This window comes from Alligator mississippiensis, chromosome 1 (assembly GCF_030867095.1).
Source record: "Alligator mississippiensis isolate rAllMis1 chromosome 1, rAllMis1, whole genome shotgun sequence".
In the NCBI taxonomy this organism is placed as follows: Eukaryota; Metazoa; Chordata; order Crocodylia; family Alligatoridae; genus Alligator; species Alligator mississippiensis.
The window spans coordinates 131,801,615-131,818,980 of record NC_081824.1 but is presented as its reverse complement, the minus strand read 5'-3'; the positions used below and the strand labels follow the sequence as shown (position 1 = coordinate 131,818,980).

Genomic DNA, 17,366 nt, shown 5'->3' with positions numbered 1-17,366 from the left:
TTTACCTTGCATTTCAGTTTTTCATGAGACCACAAATGGCAAGAGCACTATGTTATATTAAGACTTCAATCTTCTATGTTGTAAGTGGCCTGAATCTGCATGGACATGACTAGGCAGAGCACTTAGGAGTATGCCTACATCCCTTTGTCTTCAAACACTATGAAGCATGTGTTTGCTGAATTGGGGACCATATGTATAAGTTACGCAAATAATTGCATTAAAGCGAATAAATGGTTCTGTTTTAAATTATTTGCATGCAAAGGTGTCTGCAGAACTGCTTCTAAGCCAATAGGTTGAAACAAGATATCCCTATCTGCAGGTGAATTAAATAGAGGGGTCAAATTCTTACTTGTAGCCACATTTGCTTTCCCTAGCCAAGGACATGCACACAAATAGCACCTGCATGTGAAAGTAGTGGCAGCGAAGGAGGAGGCCCTTCCTGGGGAAGCACGTGCTGGTAAAACTCCTATGTTTGTCACCTTGGGGGCCCATTAAGGAGAGGATCGCCTTAAATTCCAGTTAGTGCTTCTTAGAAACCTTGTTTGCAGAGGTTGCCTAGGATACATTTTCCAGGAAACTAATTCAAAGCAGATCAAACTAAGTGGAAAGACTCTTAACTTCAATAGGCTTTGAATTAGGCTTCCCAGTCCCACCAGAATTGAGGCTTCCAGTTACCAAGCGTCTGTGAACCTGCTCCTGGCAGAGCTAACAGAGCAAAGGACTCACAGCTTGCATCCTGCCGAGGAAACCCAATGAATCAGTTTAGATTGCTTATGGATAGACAACGAAATATGCCATCATTTGTTCACTTAATGTTGTCTGTCTCTTACTTTCAAAAGGTTTTCATACAATCCAAACTATTACTCTTCTGCAGTCCTCCCATTTAAGCTTTGGAAAAGCAGTTGTGGTGGTGCATTGCTTAAGAGACCTGCATTCTGATACATGTACCAAAAGACACAGCCCCAACCCCTTGCAACCTCCCTGCAACTTCATCCTACATGGTACTGTCTGCCAATGCCAGACGTAATCTGTGGGGAGGGAGAGCAGTGCATACAGCCAAACTATGCATTCAAATAGTTTGTACATTTGGGAGATAACTGTCCCAGCTTTGTACCTGGTGCCAAAATTGGTCTCTTCTTGTCTCATGTGCAAAAATATCGCTCAGTACAAAAGCTGTCCTTGCAATTTAGCACTTTGACACAAGCTAGGATGTTCAAAGGTTGACAGTCAGCTGGTAACTCACGCTGGCTTTTTTTCTTCACAAAAGCTTTACTTTAAATTAAGTGGCCCTGTACTCTAAAATTCCTGACTTCTGTCTATTTCTGTCATAAACAGTGTTAGGACGAGGGAGTAGTTAAAGCTAACCTTATTCATCGATATTCTATTTGGTTGTACAAGACAAACAAAATCTTGATCTTTTTTTTTTCTTTTCTTCTTTTTTGACACCCAAGCTACCGTATTAATTTATCTTTCATACTTTAGTGAGCTCCACTGACAGCTACCAGTGGATCAGAAAGAGACTTTGAATGCATGAATAGATTTCATAGGCAGTGCTTTTGGTTCTTATCAATGTCAGACTAACTGCAAAGACTGTATATTCACCATATAATCTTTTAAGTGTATTTTTCTTTTTTCTTTTTCTTTAAAGCTGTTACAATAGATTTTATCAATCTAATTATAGACCGTGATGGACTTGCTGAAAATGGTAATTCTGAAATTTTAACATTTTAACATATAATTTCCACAAACATATTCTAATGCTGAATGTATTTCGTTTGGGTTTCCAAAATGGGTCTGAATCAGAAACATTTTCATTTTTGACTGTTGCAGCAACTTTACCTAGGTAAGCATTATACCAACTTTTAAAAAACTACCTTTTGAAATGGACAACTCACTAATGTAATCTCAAGAGAAGTTATTGTTACTTCATTGGTGTATATCAATATAAGTGTACAGTATGCTTATTTTTGTTGATTAAGATGTGAATGTGAAAAGAAGAAAAGCATACACTTGACTTTGATTTGATTCCTTCCAATGGCTGTACTATAAATTTATTGTTTAATAGTTTTACAGAAAATTGCACTTTTTTTATAATAAAGCGTATTCTTTAAAAAACTTATGTTTTGAATTTAGCTGGGAGTCTTGCAGTTGATGTCATCTAAAAGAAAGTGATTTTACTAGAGATTGTTTGTACACAGGATATTGGAATGGATGACTTGCTAAGACTAAAAACTGAAAAGAAAATTATGCCACAAAATTTATTTGCAACATAGCCTCATAAATGATGGAGATCTTTGCTAGTTTTGGAATGATCTAGTAGCTGTGATGGTCCAGGAATTATGAGGCGCAAGGATTTTGTGGGTGGTCTCTTTTACAGGAACAACTGTACAGTTGGGATAATGTTAGACAAGCTTTTGAATGCAAACCATTCTTCATCAGGTCCTGCTTCATGCAGTTGGTCCAATAAAAAAATATCACTCAGAAATCCTTACCTCTTGACCTCCTAGCACAGTTTTTGTATTTCCAATTAAATTTTAAATTTTAAATGTATTTTGGAGATTTGTGATTTGAAAACGTGTCCAGTTTAATGCAGTCCCTGTCCACTAATCTCTGATTTAAAGACTTTTTTTTTAATATTCTGATATTTTCTTTTAAAAAGAAATAAATAAAAATAAATTATCTTTGTTTTTACTTTGAATGCTTTTGGTTTGCTATAACTTGTCTTGTGTAAAGATGGCTAAATGAAAGTTACTTAACCACTTTAATATTGAGGATTTTTTTCTATAGAAGTGGATAACTGAAAAAAAAAAAGATGAAGCAAATTGTGAAAGTCAAATCAGGGGGAGATTTTATATACGATAAAAAACAGTGCTCCACTTCTGTATATTTTAGTTTCTCAAACTGAATTTGGATTCATCTAAACAAGGAGATATTTTGTTTTGCTTTGCTTTTATTCAATTTAAACTAAATGTAAACAAAAGGCTATCTCATTATAATTAGTTGTCACATATTGAGTCTGGGGTTGTCACATAGGAGTCTGGGGTTATACCATTATAACATGTAAAAATGTCCCATGTTGGCAAGCCCTTATTCTGGGGACAGTTGCTCTTTTATGAGAGTTGAAAAGTTGAAGTAACTTGGATGTAAGCAGAATGGGATCCGACCAAGTTGTTCATTCTGTTTGTTGTTTAGTCTCTTTTTGCATATAGGACATCAAGTAAGACCCTGTTCTTTCTGTGTCTTTATATAGCAATACTGGAGGTTACTGCTGCTGCCTATTTATACAGAACAGCAACCAGTGTGATTCCAAGAATTTGTCTCCAAAAGTGAAAAAATACCCTTAATGAGGAGAAAGTAGCTGGCTCGGTTGGAATGAGGGGGTTGGTAGAGAGAATCTGGATACTTTGTGGGTAGAAGGATGAGACTGGACACTTCTAAAATGTATTCTTATGCAATACAATCTGAAAAGAAATCTGTGTTGCTAACCACCGTATATGCACAGAACCTTCTTGTCATCATTGATAGAAAAGTAGAGTTAAACATCTTAGGCACAGGAAGTAATCTTTCAAACAGGGTCCAAGTGATGGGCCTCACAGAAATTTGGCTGAAATTCTGTCACCTGTGTTATACAAAAAGTCAGCCTACATCCGGTGTGTCAAACATATGGCCCATGGGCCAGACCCAGCGCACAGAACCATTGCATCCAGCCCAGCAGTACTTCTGTGGGCTACCAGAAGTACATTGACCCTCAGCTCAGCGTTGCCAAACATTCCCGGCTGCTGCCAACCAGACAGTACTCAATGCTTCTGAGCAGTAGCAAGAAGTTAGGGCTGTGTGGCTTCATGAATGTGGCTCTGTGCACCTGCACACCTCCAGCTCCATGACACTGTCCAGTCAGCAGTGCCGGGGCACGTGACAGCATGGGCCTGAGGGTATGTAATTGTAAGGAGCCCTGTTTGTGCAGTGCAAAGCCATGGATATGTGTCTCTGACAAGCTAGGAGCGTGCAGTGGTGCAGAGCTCTGGTCAAATAAGACCTCGTTGCTGCACGCCCCCATCTCCATGTTGCTGCCTGGCCAGGGCTCCATGCCAGTACACACCCCAGGCTCCTTGCAGTGGCATGCCCCCAGCTCTGTGCTGCAGGAATGTGGGTCTGTTCCTCTGGGCCCAAGCTGCCACCTGCCGCAGACTCACACTACCACCCAAACGCAGACCCACAGATCTGGCCTGGGGAGAGCCCCTGCAGGTCTGGATCCAGCCCGGGACCCGGGGTTGACACCCATGGCCTATATGGACCCTTCTGGCTTTAAACTGTCAGCAGCCTTCACGTGGTCAAAAAGGGCAACAGCTCTGGTTTTGAGACCACAAGGGGAAACCAATGTTCCAGTCAGTTTTTGCCTGACCACTCCAATCCGGCCAGGAAATGAAGGTTCAACCTCGCTACCAGTCAGCACATGCCCTGTGGCAAACCAGGCACCACAAAGAGCAGCTTCAGTTTCTTAACCAGGAATGAAGAGGGGCAAAGGGAATCTAGAGAGGGGCAGACCCATCACCATATTTGGGACCAGGAAGGAATTTCACTCCTTGGCCAGATTACTACAAACTGTGGGGAAGGTTTTGCTTTCCTCTGTAGAGGCGGACGTGGCCCTCTGCCTTGGGATCTCTTGAGAATATACTAATAGTGTTTCATAGAAGCAGGACATAGGTTGCTGTGGTTCCCCTACTTTGTCTGTGACAGGGTAGGGTATTTGATCTGTGTTGTGCAGTAAGGCCAACTGTTGCAAAACCATTGCAAGATGGGATTTCTAAGTCAAAATAACTCCAAGTTGCGATCTCCGGATCAAATCCTCAGATCTCTGGATTTTCCTAGCTAGTAAGTTTGTGGAGGGGGAACTGTGGGGTGGGTGAAGGGAAGAGGCTGCCACGGTGACGGAGGGAGTGGGGCAGGAGCAGGGGTGGGTTGTCCAGAGGCGCAGGGGGAGGATGCGTCTGCCCACAGCTGTGGGCACCCCTGGGGTTGGCATGGGGGCAGGTGCCCTCCATGGGGCAGAGGCAGGCCTACCTAGGGCTCTGCACCCTACTGCCCTTGCCCTGGGAGCTCAGCCTCATGATGCCACTGTGTTTCATGCCACTGGGCAGGCAGGGGATGTGCCACGTAGCCAGTGTGCCTTGTGTCCGCTGCTTGCCCAGTGGGCAGCAATGGCATTGCACAGCTGAGCTCCCAGGGAAGAGGCAGCAAGGCGCAGAGCCCCACCCCACAGTGGGCAGCCCACTTCTGTCTTGTAGGGGGCACCTGCCCCCCATACCACCCTGGGGGTGCCCACAGTTGCGGGGAGCTGCATTCCCCCCATGCCTCTGGACAACCCACCCCAGCCCCAGGGTCCCATTCACTCCTGCCCCTGCTCCTCTCCCTCTCTCACTATGGGGACCTCAATCTCCCCCCTCCCCCTCCACTTACCAGCTGGGTGCTGTGTGTGCACCTGCCCCACTCCCAAGCCCTACTGCTGCCTCTCACTCCTGACCCACTGTACCCTGCATCCTGCCAGGGTGTGCAGGGACCCTCCCCCCTCCCCACTCCAACCCCCCCCACACACCCATAGTCCCCCACACTGTCACAAATAACCCCCCACAAACACACTTCAAAAATAGCATCTTATGATTTGCATGCCAATCTCTTGATTTTTTAAGAGTTTTGTGTTGTGATTTTGGCACGATGGGGCTGGCGAAACTGGCTGCATCAGGCCCGAAGGTAGTCTTGGGTTGAGTTTAGATTAGGGTTGTATGGGATGGTTTGAATACGGATGATCCTAGGGGAGGGGTTGAACTACATGACTTATAGCAGTCCCTTCCAGCCCTACTTCTCTAGGACTCTGCGTCACAATATGTGACCCAGAGTCCTGGGGATGGTCCTGCTTCAGGCAGAGGGGTGGCCTAGGTATCTGGTTCTCAACCATTTTTGCACCCGGACTCATTTGTAAATATCCATAGCCAGTCCCGACTCAGTGCCCCTCACTCCAGACCTACTGCCCCCAGCCTCGCCAGTATGGGGGGGGACAGGCGTGTGTGTGGTGCGGGGGGGGGCGGTGCTGCTTGGGCGCTGCCAGCCTACCAGGGACAAGACTCAACGCGAACCCCGCCCCAAGCGGGGACAGCGCATGCGCCGGCCCAGGACGCTTGACCACGCCCCCCACCTGGCAGACCCCCCCCCGCTAGGCCACGCCCTCTCCTCAATGCTAGTGGGGCCCAGGGGACGCTCCGCCAGGCTCCCAGCCCAATGACAGCCAGCCCAGCAGGAGGCTCGGCCCCCACCCCTTGTCCAATGACAGCGAGCGCAGCGGGAAGCTCGCTCTCGCCCCTCGTCCAATGACAGCGACGGCGGGGGGGCTCGGCCATACCCTCTGCCTAATGACGCCGGGCCACGCCCCTGCTCAATGACCGCGGCTCTGGCGGGAGGCTCGACCACGCCCCCTGCCCAATGACAACAAGCCCCAAAGAACGCCAGGCCACGCCCCCACCTCAATGACAGCTGCTCGGGGGGGGGACTCGGCCTCGCCCAGTGCCCAAATACCAAAGGGTGCTAAGGGCCGCTAGGCCCCGCCCCCTACCCAATTCCACCGCTTCCGGGCTCCTCGGCCCCGCCCATCGCTCGCTTCACGCCCAATCAGAATCGACGGGGGGGGCTGACTCAAGCCGAAGCGCTTCGGCTCTTTCTGGCGAGCGTGTCAACAGATCGTTCGGTTGCTTCTGCAGCCCGGGGGCGGGGCCCGAAGCGCCTCGGCCCTTTCCGGCGGGGCCTCCTGTGCTGTGCCATGCGGCTGCTCCTGCGGGTGCTCCGCGCGGCGCGAGGGCTGGTGCCGGCCGGGGCCGGGGCCGGGGCCGGGGTCAGTCTCGGAGGGAAGCAGCCCTGGCGGCCGCTGAGCGCCGCGCCCGACCTGACGGAGCTGTTCGCGGCGCCGGGGCTGCCCCGGCTGCTGGAGGCGCGGGCGGGCAACGCGGAGCTGGCGGCGCGGATACAGCGGCTGCGGGCTAAGGAGCAGGAGCTGCGAGAGACACAGGAGCTGGTGCGCTCAGGTGGGACCGCGCCCCTCCTCCCAACCGCTGGGAGACCCCGCCCCCTAACCAGTGAGCTTGAGGTTACGTCCACGTGCCTTTGATGCCCGGGGGGAAGGGGGGGAACCTGCTGCGGCCGAACCTCTTCAACTGTTTCCGGACGTGAGGGGGCGGGACCGGAAGGGCTCGGAGCCTCCGCAGTGACAAGGCAGCCGGGCTGGGGGTGGGGAATCCCCCAGGCTGGAGGACCCGGGGTGGCTCCTCACCGCTTTTTTTTTTTCTCGTGCGGTTTTTTTTGATGCAGCTGGTGTAAAAAAAAAATAAATAAAATCCTGTCCTCTGCTGCAAATGTAGGGTTGCCAACTCTGAAGCTATTCCAGATTTTTCCCCACCCCCCAACATGACATAGTCACTAATTGTGCTGAGGAACACAAAGGCAATGGCATGACATCGTAATGTTTCACCAATGAATGAACTTCCGTACGAATTACGTGCATTTATTCTATTCGTTAATTTTTTTAAAATATCCTTTTAAAATCTCCTGGATTGCTTTTAGGAGTCACCGGGAGCTGGATGCCTATTCCTGTAGGCTCCTGGCCACTCTGGGAGGGTTGGTAACCCTCCGTGTGCAGTTTGACCTGCAACGCCGCAAACCACACTTGCATCCGCATCTGTAGGCATCCTCTGGATTTCTCTTGCGGATGGCACTCTCGCCTTGCTCATGCTGCTTGGCCCTCCGCGTCTCCTTTAAAACGATTGCCAGCCCTCCTGGGGTGCTGTGATGCTGGGGTTGAAAATTGCTCGTCAAGGCAGTAGCTGTCACGCTCATGCCTGTGTCACCCTCGTCGCCCTACTTCCTGCTGATCCTCTCTGTGATCTGCCCAGGTTGTAACGAACCTCTCATCTGTCTGTGGAGGCTGTCACACTTGGCCTCTACACCACTTTTTCTCAACCTATGGGTCATGACTCAAAAGTGGGTCATGAGAACATGTGAAACGATTGTGAACAAAGTTTAAAAAATGGATTAACAAACATCAAAATGGATAACATGGGAAACGATGGCTTTTCCCTTGCAGGCTGGCAGAGTTAGAGCCTTCAAGGGGCTGCTTGGGGGTCTCCTGCCCCGCACATACCCCAGGGGCAGAGGGGCAGGCGTGAGGGCCACTGGGTCAGGACTGGCCATTGATGTTTGGGTCCTGGTACAAAAAGGTTGGTAACCACTGCGTACACCTAGGAAGTTGCTCAGGGCAAATGTGACAACCTCCACAGACAGGTGAGAGGTTCATTAGAACTGTGGTGGGATCAGAGAGAGTGACCAGCAGGTGTGAGGGCGTTGAGGGTGTTTTAGGGAGAAAGCTATGAACTTCTTCCTGGATAAAGAATGAGCACTGTGGAGCCACGTACAGCTTTTTTTTTTTTTGATGATGATGATGGTTTTAATGACTAAAACTGGAATTCAAGAAACTTATTTCAAGAAATCTCTGCAAACAAGATTCCCCAGAAGCACTAAAGCTATGCTGTCCTTGATGGGCCCCCAAGGTGATAACTGGTAGGAGTTTTACCAGCACATGCTTCCTCAGGAAGGGCCTCCTCCTCTGCTGCCACTACTTTAACACACAGGTGCTATTTGTGTGTGTGTGTGTCCTTGGCCAGGGAGAGCAAGAAGTAAGAATTTGACCCCTCTATTTAATAATAAATTTTCATCTTGTTTGCCACTTGTCATTCCTAGTTATTTTTCCTAACGAAACCTTGTGTGTCCCTGGTGGGTATAATTTGGTGCTTTTTTCCTATCCAGATGGATATGTCTTGTTGATCCTGACCGACATTATTCAGATTCTTACTTCTTACATTTTTATTAATCTAGAAAGATAATGAATGACACCTTTCTTATTTAATTGATTAAATGATTACTTTTTTTTGGATTTGTGTCAGATTTCATTTGAATGGACATTGGAATTTGGTTAGAAGTGCATAAAATCAATATTATAATATTATAAGCAATATTATATGCATGTCCTTAAAAATACCTGATAAATGTAATACATTAAACCCCATTTTGCATTTTAAACTTAATTGATTTGTTAAACAGAGGAAACTGGATTGGATAATGGTTTCTGTTCACGATGTTTATCAAGATTTTGCAACCAACGGAGTTCATCCTCTTCATATTGTTTTTCTTCCTCATCCTTCCTTAGAAAATAAAACTAAGCTTTCTTGCTTTTCAGTTTCTAATCTGGTACCTGGCTTTGAGTGACCTAAGCATTAAATTGAATAAATAGGAATAAAGAAGATTTTTTTTCTGTTTGTTAAAAAAGCTACTGCCAGCAAAAGCTGGTTTTAGCATTCCAGGAAGCTGGTTCTGAGTGCTTAGAAGGCAAGGTATATTTGCCTAGACTAACCAAAGGGTGGTGCGAAGAGAGCTTATTCATGCACATCAGTTGCTGTGAAAGGGTATGCAGAAAGCAGAGTAAGATGGAGAGAGAAACTTGAATGCAAAAGACACGAGAGCGGGTGGGGGAAGGGGCAGCACTAGGAGAGGCAGTAGGAACAATGGAGTCACAATTGGGATAAGAATCCATAGTCCCTTCAACGGCAAACTTCTTCAAACTAATTTGAATGGGAAATTGCAGAACAAGAAATCATCCGCAGAGTGGATGTCTTAAGTACAGTTTAAACAGGGACTATGGATTCTTATCTCATTACCTGGATTAGTTTTTGTGACATCTTTATTCATATGTTTGGGTTTTCCTGAACATGTCCCCTGTCCTCCATCCGTGCAGGTTTTTAAAATGCAAGCAAATGTCCAGGTTTTTGCTCTGCCTCTGCTTTTCCCTGGCACTACTGGCTTAGCTGCTTGGGGCTGGCAGCAGCAGGGAAAGGTGATTGACTGTCAGGGATCATGTGCTCTGCACATGGGACTGGCAGCTGCTGGCAGGTGAGACAGACAGCTGCGGGATGGGAGTGAGGGGCACTGGCATAGTTCAGGAGTGAGAGGCAGCAAGAGGGTTGGGAGGGGGCTGTGGCTTAGGAGTGAGGGGCAGAGGCAGGGCATGGGCATATCACTGCCCCCCCGCCCCATCATATACCCCTTCCCTCCCCCCCCATAGGTGTGCTCTTTTTTATATTGGAAATATGGTAACCCTATTTATTCTAATGGGTTTACTGTTTGTTTGCCTCTCCCAACACTGCCCTTTACCCCTCCCTCCTCTGTCGCTTGTATTCTAATTTCTCTCCTTACACTCTGCTTTGTGTATATATAAGCATACTTGCATACACACTTACGTTATTGTGCTCATGCCCTCTCTTTCTCTCTCTCTCTTCAGTCTATAATAGGGTTACCATATGTCCAGTATCATAAAAGGACACCAGTGCGGGGGAGGGAGGGAGGGAGTATATGATGGGGGGGGGGGGGGGGGGCAGAGGTAGTGATATGCCCACACCCTGCCCATGCCTCTCATTCCCTAGCCACAGCCCCAGCCCAGCCCTGCCGGTGCCCCTTAGTGCCCCTTACTCCTGACCCGCAGCCCCGTCAGTGCCCCTCACTCCCAACCTGCAGCCCTGCTGCCCCCAAAGAACCCTCCTACCCCTTTCCTCCACCTCCCCGCCCTGCAGCAGCCCCAGCACCAACAGGCATGCGCGTGCATACTCATGCACAGACTTACCTTCCTCCTGCTGCCGGGGCCTGTGCGAAGAGCACGTGATGCCCCGGCCTCCAATCGCCTTTCCCCACTGCCCCCACCCCCAAGCAGCAACTTGCTGGAGTAGAGGCAGAGCAAAGTCACAGACATTTGCTGATATTTAAAAAACAAACAAACCAAACAAACCCCTGGACAGAGATGGGAGGACCCAAAACGAGGACATGTCCAGGAAAACCTGGATATATGGTTACTCTAGTCTATAAGATACAAATCTACCTTGAGTGCTAGCTAAGCTTTTAGCAGTTCAGTAGCTTGACTATCTACTCTAAAACTTTATCAGTAACCATAATGCTTGGGATCTATTTAATGGCTATAATATTAATAGATCATAACAACTTTAGCTTTAACTAGGTTGTCAAATTTAATTTAAAAGATATGCTTTTTAAAAGGAAAAAATAGTACATTAAAAATATATTTTTTTTTAATCTGTTATTTTTATCCTTGTATAGAACCTTTCTTAAATTTTCCCTTGACCTTGAATTATCAGAGATGTTGACACTGGTTTGGAAATTAATATGGCAAGTATTTGACCTTAAGTTGTTAACATTTCAGTCCTTGATTTACAGTGTACACCATACAAAATGCACAGCTTCAGAACTTAAAGGCTATGTACTTATCCAAACTTAGTGTGAGCTAAGGCTGTCCAACTTTTGAGCAGCCAGGGGCTGCAAACCCAGGGGTCCCATGGCCCATGCAGCTATCTGCATGCCATGTGCCCTCCCTCCTGACTATCCCCACGCAGGTATCCTGATGCTTGTCCTCTCTCTTTCCTCCTCCCCCCTGGCTCCCCCCTTCTGCTCCTTTCTCCCTTTCTCCAGGGCAGGTTCAGAAAAAAATGGTGGAAGAGGGTAGGGTAGCCTTGAGATCCTCATAACAGCAGCCACAAAAGGAGAAATGCCTGGGTGGGAACCCACAGGCTGAGTGTTAACCCCATGTGGCACATGGACCACTAGTTGGACAGCCCTAATTTAATCAGTCGACGCAGGGGAGCCAGGATTTTATTTTTAGTAAGGTCTTTATTGTCCCCACCCCCCCCAGCTGATTTTGTGGAGATTGCTCCATGTTGAGACTTCTGCAAAACTGCGATTTGAGTAGGTCCCTATTTATATCACTCTGTACTTGAGCAATATGCAGACAACAGAAGTTTGTTACTATCTGCAGTAGGTAGCAAATTGGGACTGACCTTGGCTCATGGCAGCAGCAGTGAGCTTCCCTGCCTGGCCCAGCTCTGCACTGCTGTGCCAGGTCCCGCCTTCTGGGCCTCAGAGGCCCTGGGAGGAGGGCAGCAGGACAGGAGCCTGAGCCTGCAGCAGGCAGCCCACACCCACCCACCCCCCACGGGCTCCACTCTAGCTGTGCTGCCTGTGGGCAAGGGGGAACCAGGCTCCACACTCCACACCCCATTTGTGCTGTAGCAGCCGCTGCCTCCCGTGGGCAGCAGTTGGGGCTTGGACACTGCTGTGGGGAGCAGGGGGCTACAAAGCGAGACCCCTAGTTCCATAATTCTGGCAGCTGGGGGGTGGGGGCTGTGGGTGGGGAGTGAGGGGCAATGGCATGGGCAGGGCACCAGCATATCAGGGCTGTTCAGTGCCACAAAGCAGTGTAGGGGGGACAGCCGCAGCTGGACCCATGTCCTAGTGAGTGAAGGGTGCGGGGACAACCCTGATTTTTCTATGATAAAAAACCCCAAATTAAATGCCAAAATGTATAGCTATTTAGAATTTATTTTATTATAGTGATAGAGGCACTAGTAGGTTTCCAAATTGCTTCAAAATTGAAAATTATATCAATAAAACATTGTATTCAACTGATATATAATGGTATTTCATTTTAATTGTGGATTTGGGGGCTTTTAATCAAAGAATTTGGGGAGGCGCGTTATCAGAGAACTTGCAGTTTTTAAACAGAGTAACCTGGATATCACACAGGTTAAAAATAAAATCGTCTTTGCTTCAAATGATGCAATGACAGGCTTCCCGTCATATTCAGCTAAATTAATTCGAAACTTTTTTTTTTTTTTTTTGCTCATGATGTCGCAGCACTGTAGTTAACAAAAAGTAACATTTGCTTTAGTGAAGTGCCCGTGTGAAGCCTGATGCACTATTTTAAGCTTTTTACATTCCTAGCAAAATGAAATAAGGAAATTGAATGTGAAATAGTCTTTCCATAAATAATCTTGATGACAGTAGAGCATCAAATAACTGTTCATTTTGACCACATGGCATATTTAAACTTTTACTTACAGGTAGCATATGATTTTTATTCAGTAAAGAATGTGGGTTTATCATATGACTAGCTAATTGTCCGTCAAGACTGACAGATTCAGGTGGCCCCCTCACCTCCCACTGACCCTTCCGGGCCGGCCATGTAAAGACTCCCTCTGCTGCTGCCACCTCCTCCAGCCTCCGGTGCTGGGGCTCCCACCCCCTGCCCACCTCTGCTTTGCAGCAGGGCTTCCCCCCACTTCCCCTCCCCTCCCCGCTGCCTCCCACTCCCTGCAGCTGTTGTTGGGGCTGGGCAGCACCACCACTGACCCCCCCCCCCCCCCACACACACACACACACTTCTCCTCCCTGCTTCTCTCCTCCTTTCCTTCCCTGCCACCTGGCCCCGACAACAGCTACCACTGTGACACCCCACCTTTTCCTCCCCCCGCCCTGTGCCCGCCTGGGCCTGCACAGCCTCCCTCCCTCCCTGCCCGCTACATCCCCCTCCCTGCCAGCTATTCCGGGGCGTGGCGGAGGTGCACTGCCACCATGGCCTCCCCCTTTGCCCTCAGGCAGGGAGACGTGGAAAAGCATCACTGCTTGGATGGCTGGGGCATGTTCAACACCACCACAAACTTTCCCAGCAGTGGCTCAAACGGGCCTGCGCAGCCAATCACCGTGCACCCTCTTGGCAGCGCATGCACAGCTGGCCAAAAGTATTACGGACAGACAGACACACAGGCAGACACACAGACAGACAGACAAAGCCCTTTATTATATTAGAATGATTGTGGGAGGAAGTTTACTGAGATTTGCTTAAATCATAGCCATTGAAAACTAACATATTGTAATGTTCCAGATGAAAATGAAGATTTGCGTAAGCTTGCTGAAAAGGAAATCATTTCTTGCCAGGAAGAGGTAGCTGAACTGAAACGCCAGGTATATTCCTTTTAAGAGTAATATTGCCTACTGATTAAGCACTGTTAAATTGCCGAGAGTCAGACTGAATCCCAATTTATAAACATAGAATCTTATTCAGATAGTTTTGTTTGTTTCTTTGTTTTTCCCATTTCTGTTATGCATGTCTATAAAGCTTGATGTGTGGACCTCCTAGGATTCACAGACTATAAATACCAGTAAGACTTCCTCCTTTCTTAGGCTGCAGAATAAATCCTTTGATTAATTTACTATGTATTTGTACGCTTCAGGTGCCTTGGGCCCTTATCTACTGAGAGCAATACATAGAATCATTGCAAGAATAGGCTTTTGTTTAAGACATTTTAAAACGTTGTAGCTATTACTCAACTGTTAGTTTGTATAGATATCTTTATAGTAAAATCTTTACTGAAATATATTCCCTCTAGAATGAAGGTTATTGCTCAAATCTGATCTGTTGAGACAAAATTAGTTTTGCCCCAAGTTCTGCTCTTCAATCAAATACTTGTTTTATATGTTGTTCACAAAAATATGCAAAAAGATTTACAGGAGGAGTATATTAGATGCGAAGAACATTCATTTAATAGGGCAACTAGTAATAGGTTGAAGACATTACAGAAAAGTTCAAAATTTGAGGTTGGCCCATCATGCAAGTCTTAAAGTATATTAATTAGGAAACTTCTGGTTTTGATATCAGTGCATCTTTAATTTCAGGTCTTCCCAATTTAAAAATGACAAAGTGCAACAGTGCAATTCTGGATACAGACAAACATAACGTATACTGACTTTAAAACATACTGGTATAAGAGGCTCTGACATAAATGTTAGGTCTGTTTAGTCCTACCTACAACAATACAGGTGAAGCAAAACTGTTGTAATTAACCTTGTTTCATTCAGGGTTAAAGTTAAAGCAATTTAGCTTGCTTATCACTGTTGAAACAGACATAACAGTTAAATTGGAATAACTAATTTGCACGCCTCAGGCACAAGTTCCCCACCCCTTCTAAAATGGTTTAAGGTTACATCTAATCATAGCTTTTGATGCACTTTTGCACTTTTTCAGTCAGAATTATTCAGCTAATAAGTTAGTATTGAGTTTAAATGAGCACAAGTTCAAAAGAGACTTGGTTATCAGGAACTCATCAGCATTTTCCAGAAGAATACACCAATTCTGACTCCTGAAAAACTCTACAAGGTCAAAAATAGTCTTCTTTTAGCACATATATATGGGGCTCCAGGAAGTCTTAATGCTCATGTATTAGTGGAAAAGTCACTGGAGTAATATATACTTTGTGTCTTGGGCATGTCACTTCCCCTCATCATCCTTCAGTTTCCCATCTATTAAATGAGGATAGTAATAACTTCTTTCCTTTATAAAAATCCCTTGAAACCTGAAAGTGAAGAGTGCTATATATTAAGGGGAAAAGTATGTATAGAATGCCTACAGGTTGTGTTTAAGCCCTGAATAGAGGGGTAAAGCACTAAGAAATCTACCTCTCTGGAGACTGTCAAGAAGCTACTGTAATGGAGTACAACACAGAATGATAGCCTAAATGTATGGCATTCTCATCATGAACTGAGGTGTCATAGGAAGATCTTAGATGGGTAAAAGGGGGTGTCATTTTTGTATTTACAGATAGTATTGCTTTTGATTCCTTCAGAAGAAATGGACAACAATGACCTTGTCATGGAATTAGCTGCTGGAGTTGGAGGACAAGAAGCCATGCTATTCACTGCAGATATATTTGATATGTATCAACAGTATGCTGCTTATAAAAGCTGGAGCTTTGAAATACTGGAATACTTTCCCAGTGAAATAGGTTAGTAGTTATTCATTGAACTTAAGTAAAACTTAAGAGACTGGGGGGTGGGGACTAAGGGCCCAGAAGGTAGAGGAGATGGGAGTCTACGAGGGATGGTCGTACCTTAAGGGGGTGATCCTCCAGGCCCAAAGGATAACAGTCCCTGAGAGAAGCAAGGGGGGTAAGAGTGCTCAGAAACCCCCTTGGCTCAGCAAGGGCATACAGGAATGCCTGAGGACTAAAAGGGGGGCATACAACCAGTGGAATGAGGAGCTATTACCAAGGAGGAGTACTCCTCCTTGGCCCAGGAGTGCAGGAGGGCTATTAGGAAGGCCAAGGTAGAGATGGAACTCAGGCTAGCATCCAGGATTAAGGACAACAGAAAGTCCTTTTTCAAGTACATTGGGAGCAAGAAGAGGGCACCAGGCAATGTAGGGCCCCTGCAAGACGCAAACGGTAACCTTGTGGCTACGCCAGACAAGAAAGCTGATATTTTTAACAGTTTCTTTGCCTCTATTTTCTTGAACATGGACCAGGATATCCCACCTACCAGAGGTAGGGACAATCTTGGGGATAGGTCTATCAGGCCTTCAGTCAGCACAGATGTAGTTAGGGATTTCTGGAAGGGCTACACATTTTTAAATCTGCAGGTCCAGATGCCCTCCACCCAAGGGTGTTGAGGGAGCTGGCAGGGGTCATAACAGAGCCCTTGGCCTAGCTATATGAGCATTCGTGGTCATCTGGCCAGGTGCCGGGGGATTGGAAACTAGCTAATGTGGTCCCAATTTTCAAGAAGGGGAGGAAGGAGGACCCAAGTAACTATAGGCCTGTAAGCCTCACGTTGGTCCTCAGGAAGATCTTGGAGAGAATCATCAAGGAGCACATCTGTGGGGGGCCTGCAGGGGAGATCATACTCAGGGGCAATCAGCATGGGTTCATCAAAGGCAGGTCCTGCCAGACCAACCTGATTGCCTTTTATGACCAAGTAACTAAATCCTTGGATGATGGTGTCACCGTGGATGTAGTCTTCCTAGACTTTAAGAAGGCCTTTGACACTGTCTCTCACCCCATCCTCATCAATAAATTAAGCAACTGCGGCATTGATGCCTGCACAGTTGGATGGGTAAAAAATTGGCTGATGGGGCGCACCCAGAGAGTAGTGGTAGATGGGTCGTACTCAACCTGGTGAGATGTGAGCAGTGGGGTCCCGCAGGGCTCGGTCCTCGGACCCGCACTGTTTAACATCTTCATCAAAGACTTCAACGAGGGGGTGGAAAGCACGCTCTCCAAGTTTGCTTATGATACTAAGATGTGGGACGAGGTGGACACACTTGAAGGGAGAGAGAGGCTGCAACTAGATTTAGACAGACTACAAAAGCGGGCAGATGAGAATAGAATGGGGTTCAACATAGACAAATGCAGGGTTCTGCACCTTGGGAGAAAGAATCCACAGCATACATACAGGCTGGGGAGTTCCCTTCTTGAAAGCACAGAGGCGGAAAGGGATCTTGGATTCATTATTGACTCCAAGATGAACATGAGCTGCCAATGCCAGACTGCAGCCAGCAAGGCCAGCCATACCTTGTCATGCATCCAAAGGTGCATCTCAAGCCGGTCCAGAGAGGTGATACTCCTTCTCTATGTGACTTTGGTCAGGCCGCAGTTGGAGTACTG

The 17,366-nt window shown here is 46.9% G+C and overlaps 1 protein-coding gene across 2 annotated transcripts in view; it reads left to right on the top strand.

The window, feature by feature from the left end:
* The first annotated feature begins 6,726 nt into the window (after positions 1-6,726).
* Positions 6,727-17,366, top strand: part of MTRF1L (mitochondrial translation release factor 1 like) — a 30,160-nt gene continuing 19,520 nt past the window's right edge. Inside the window, exons 1-3 of one of the 2 annotated variants that reach the window (XM_019488303.2) lie at positions 6,727-7,070; positions 13,814-13,893; positions 15,527-15,710. In XM_019488303.2, the coding sequence (XP_019343848.1) occupies positions 6,809-7,070; positions 13,814-13,893; positions 15,527-15,710 (526 nt within the window). In that variant the 5' untranslated portion in view covers positions 6,727-6,808. Of the gene's footprint in view, positions 7,071-13,807; positions 13,894-15,526; positions 15,711-17,366 lie in introns of those variants that run through there. The other variant, XM_014605561.3, reaches the window with a different exon arrangement.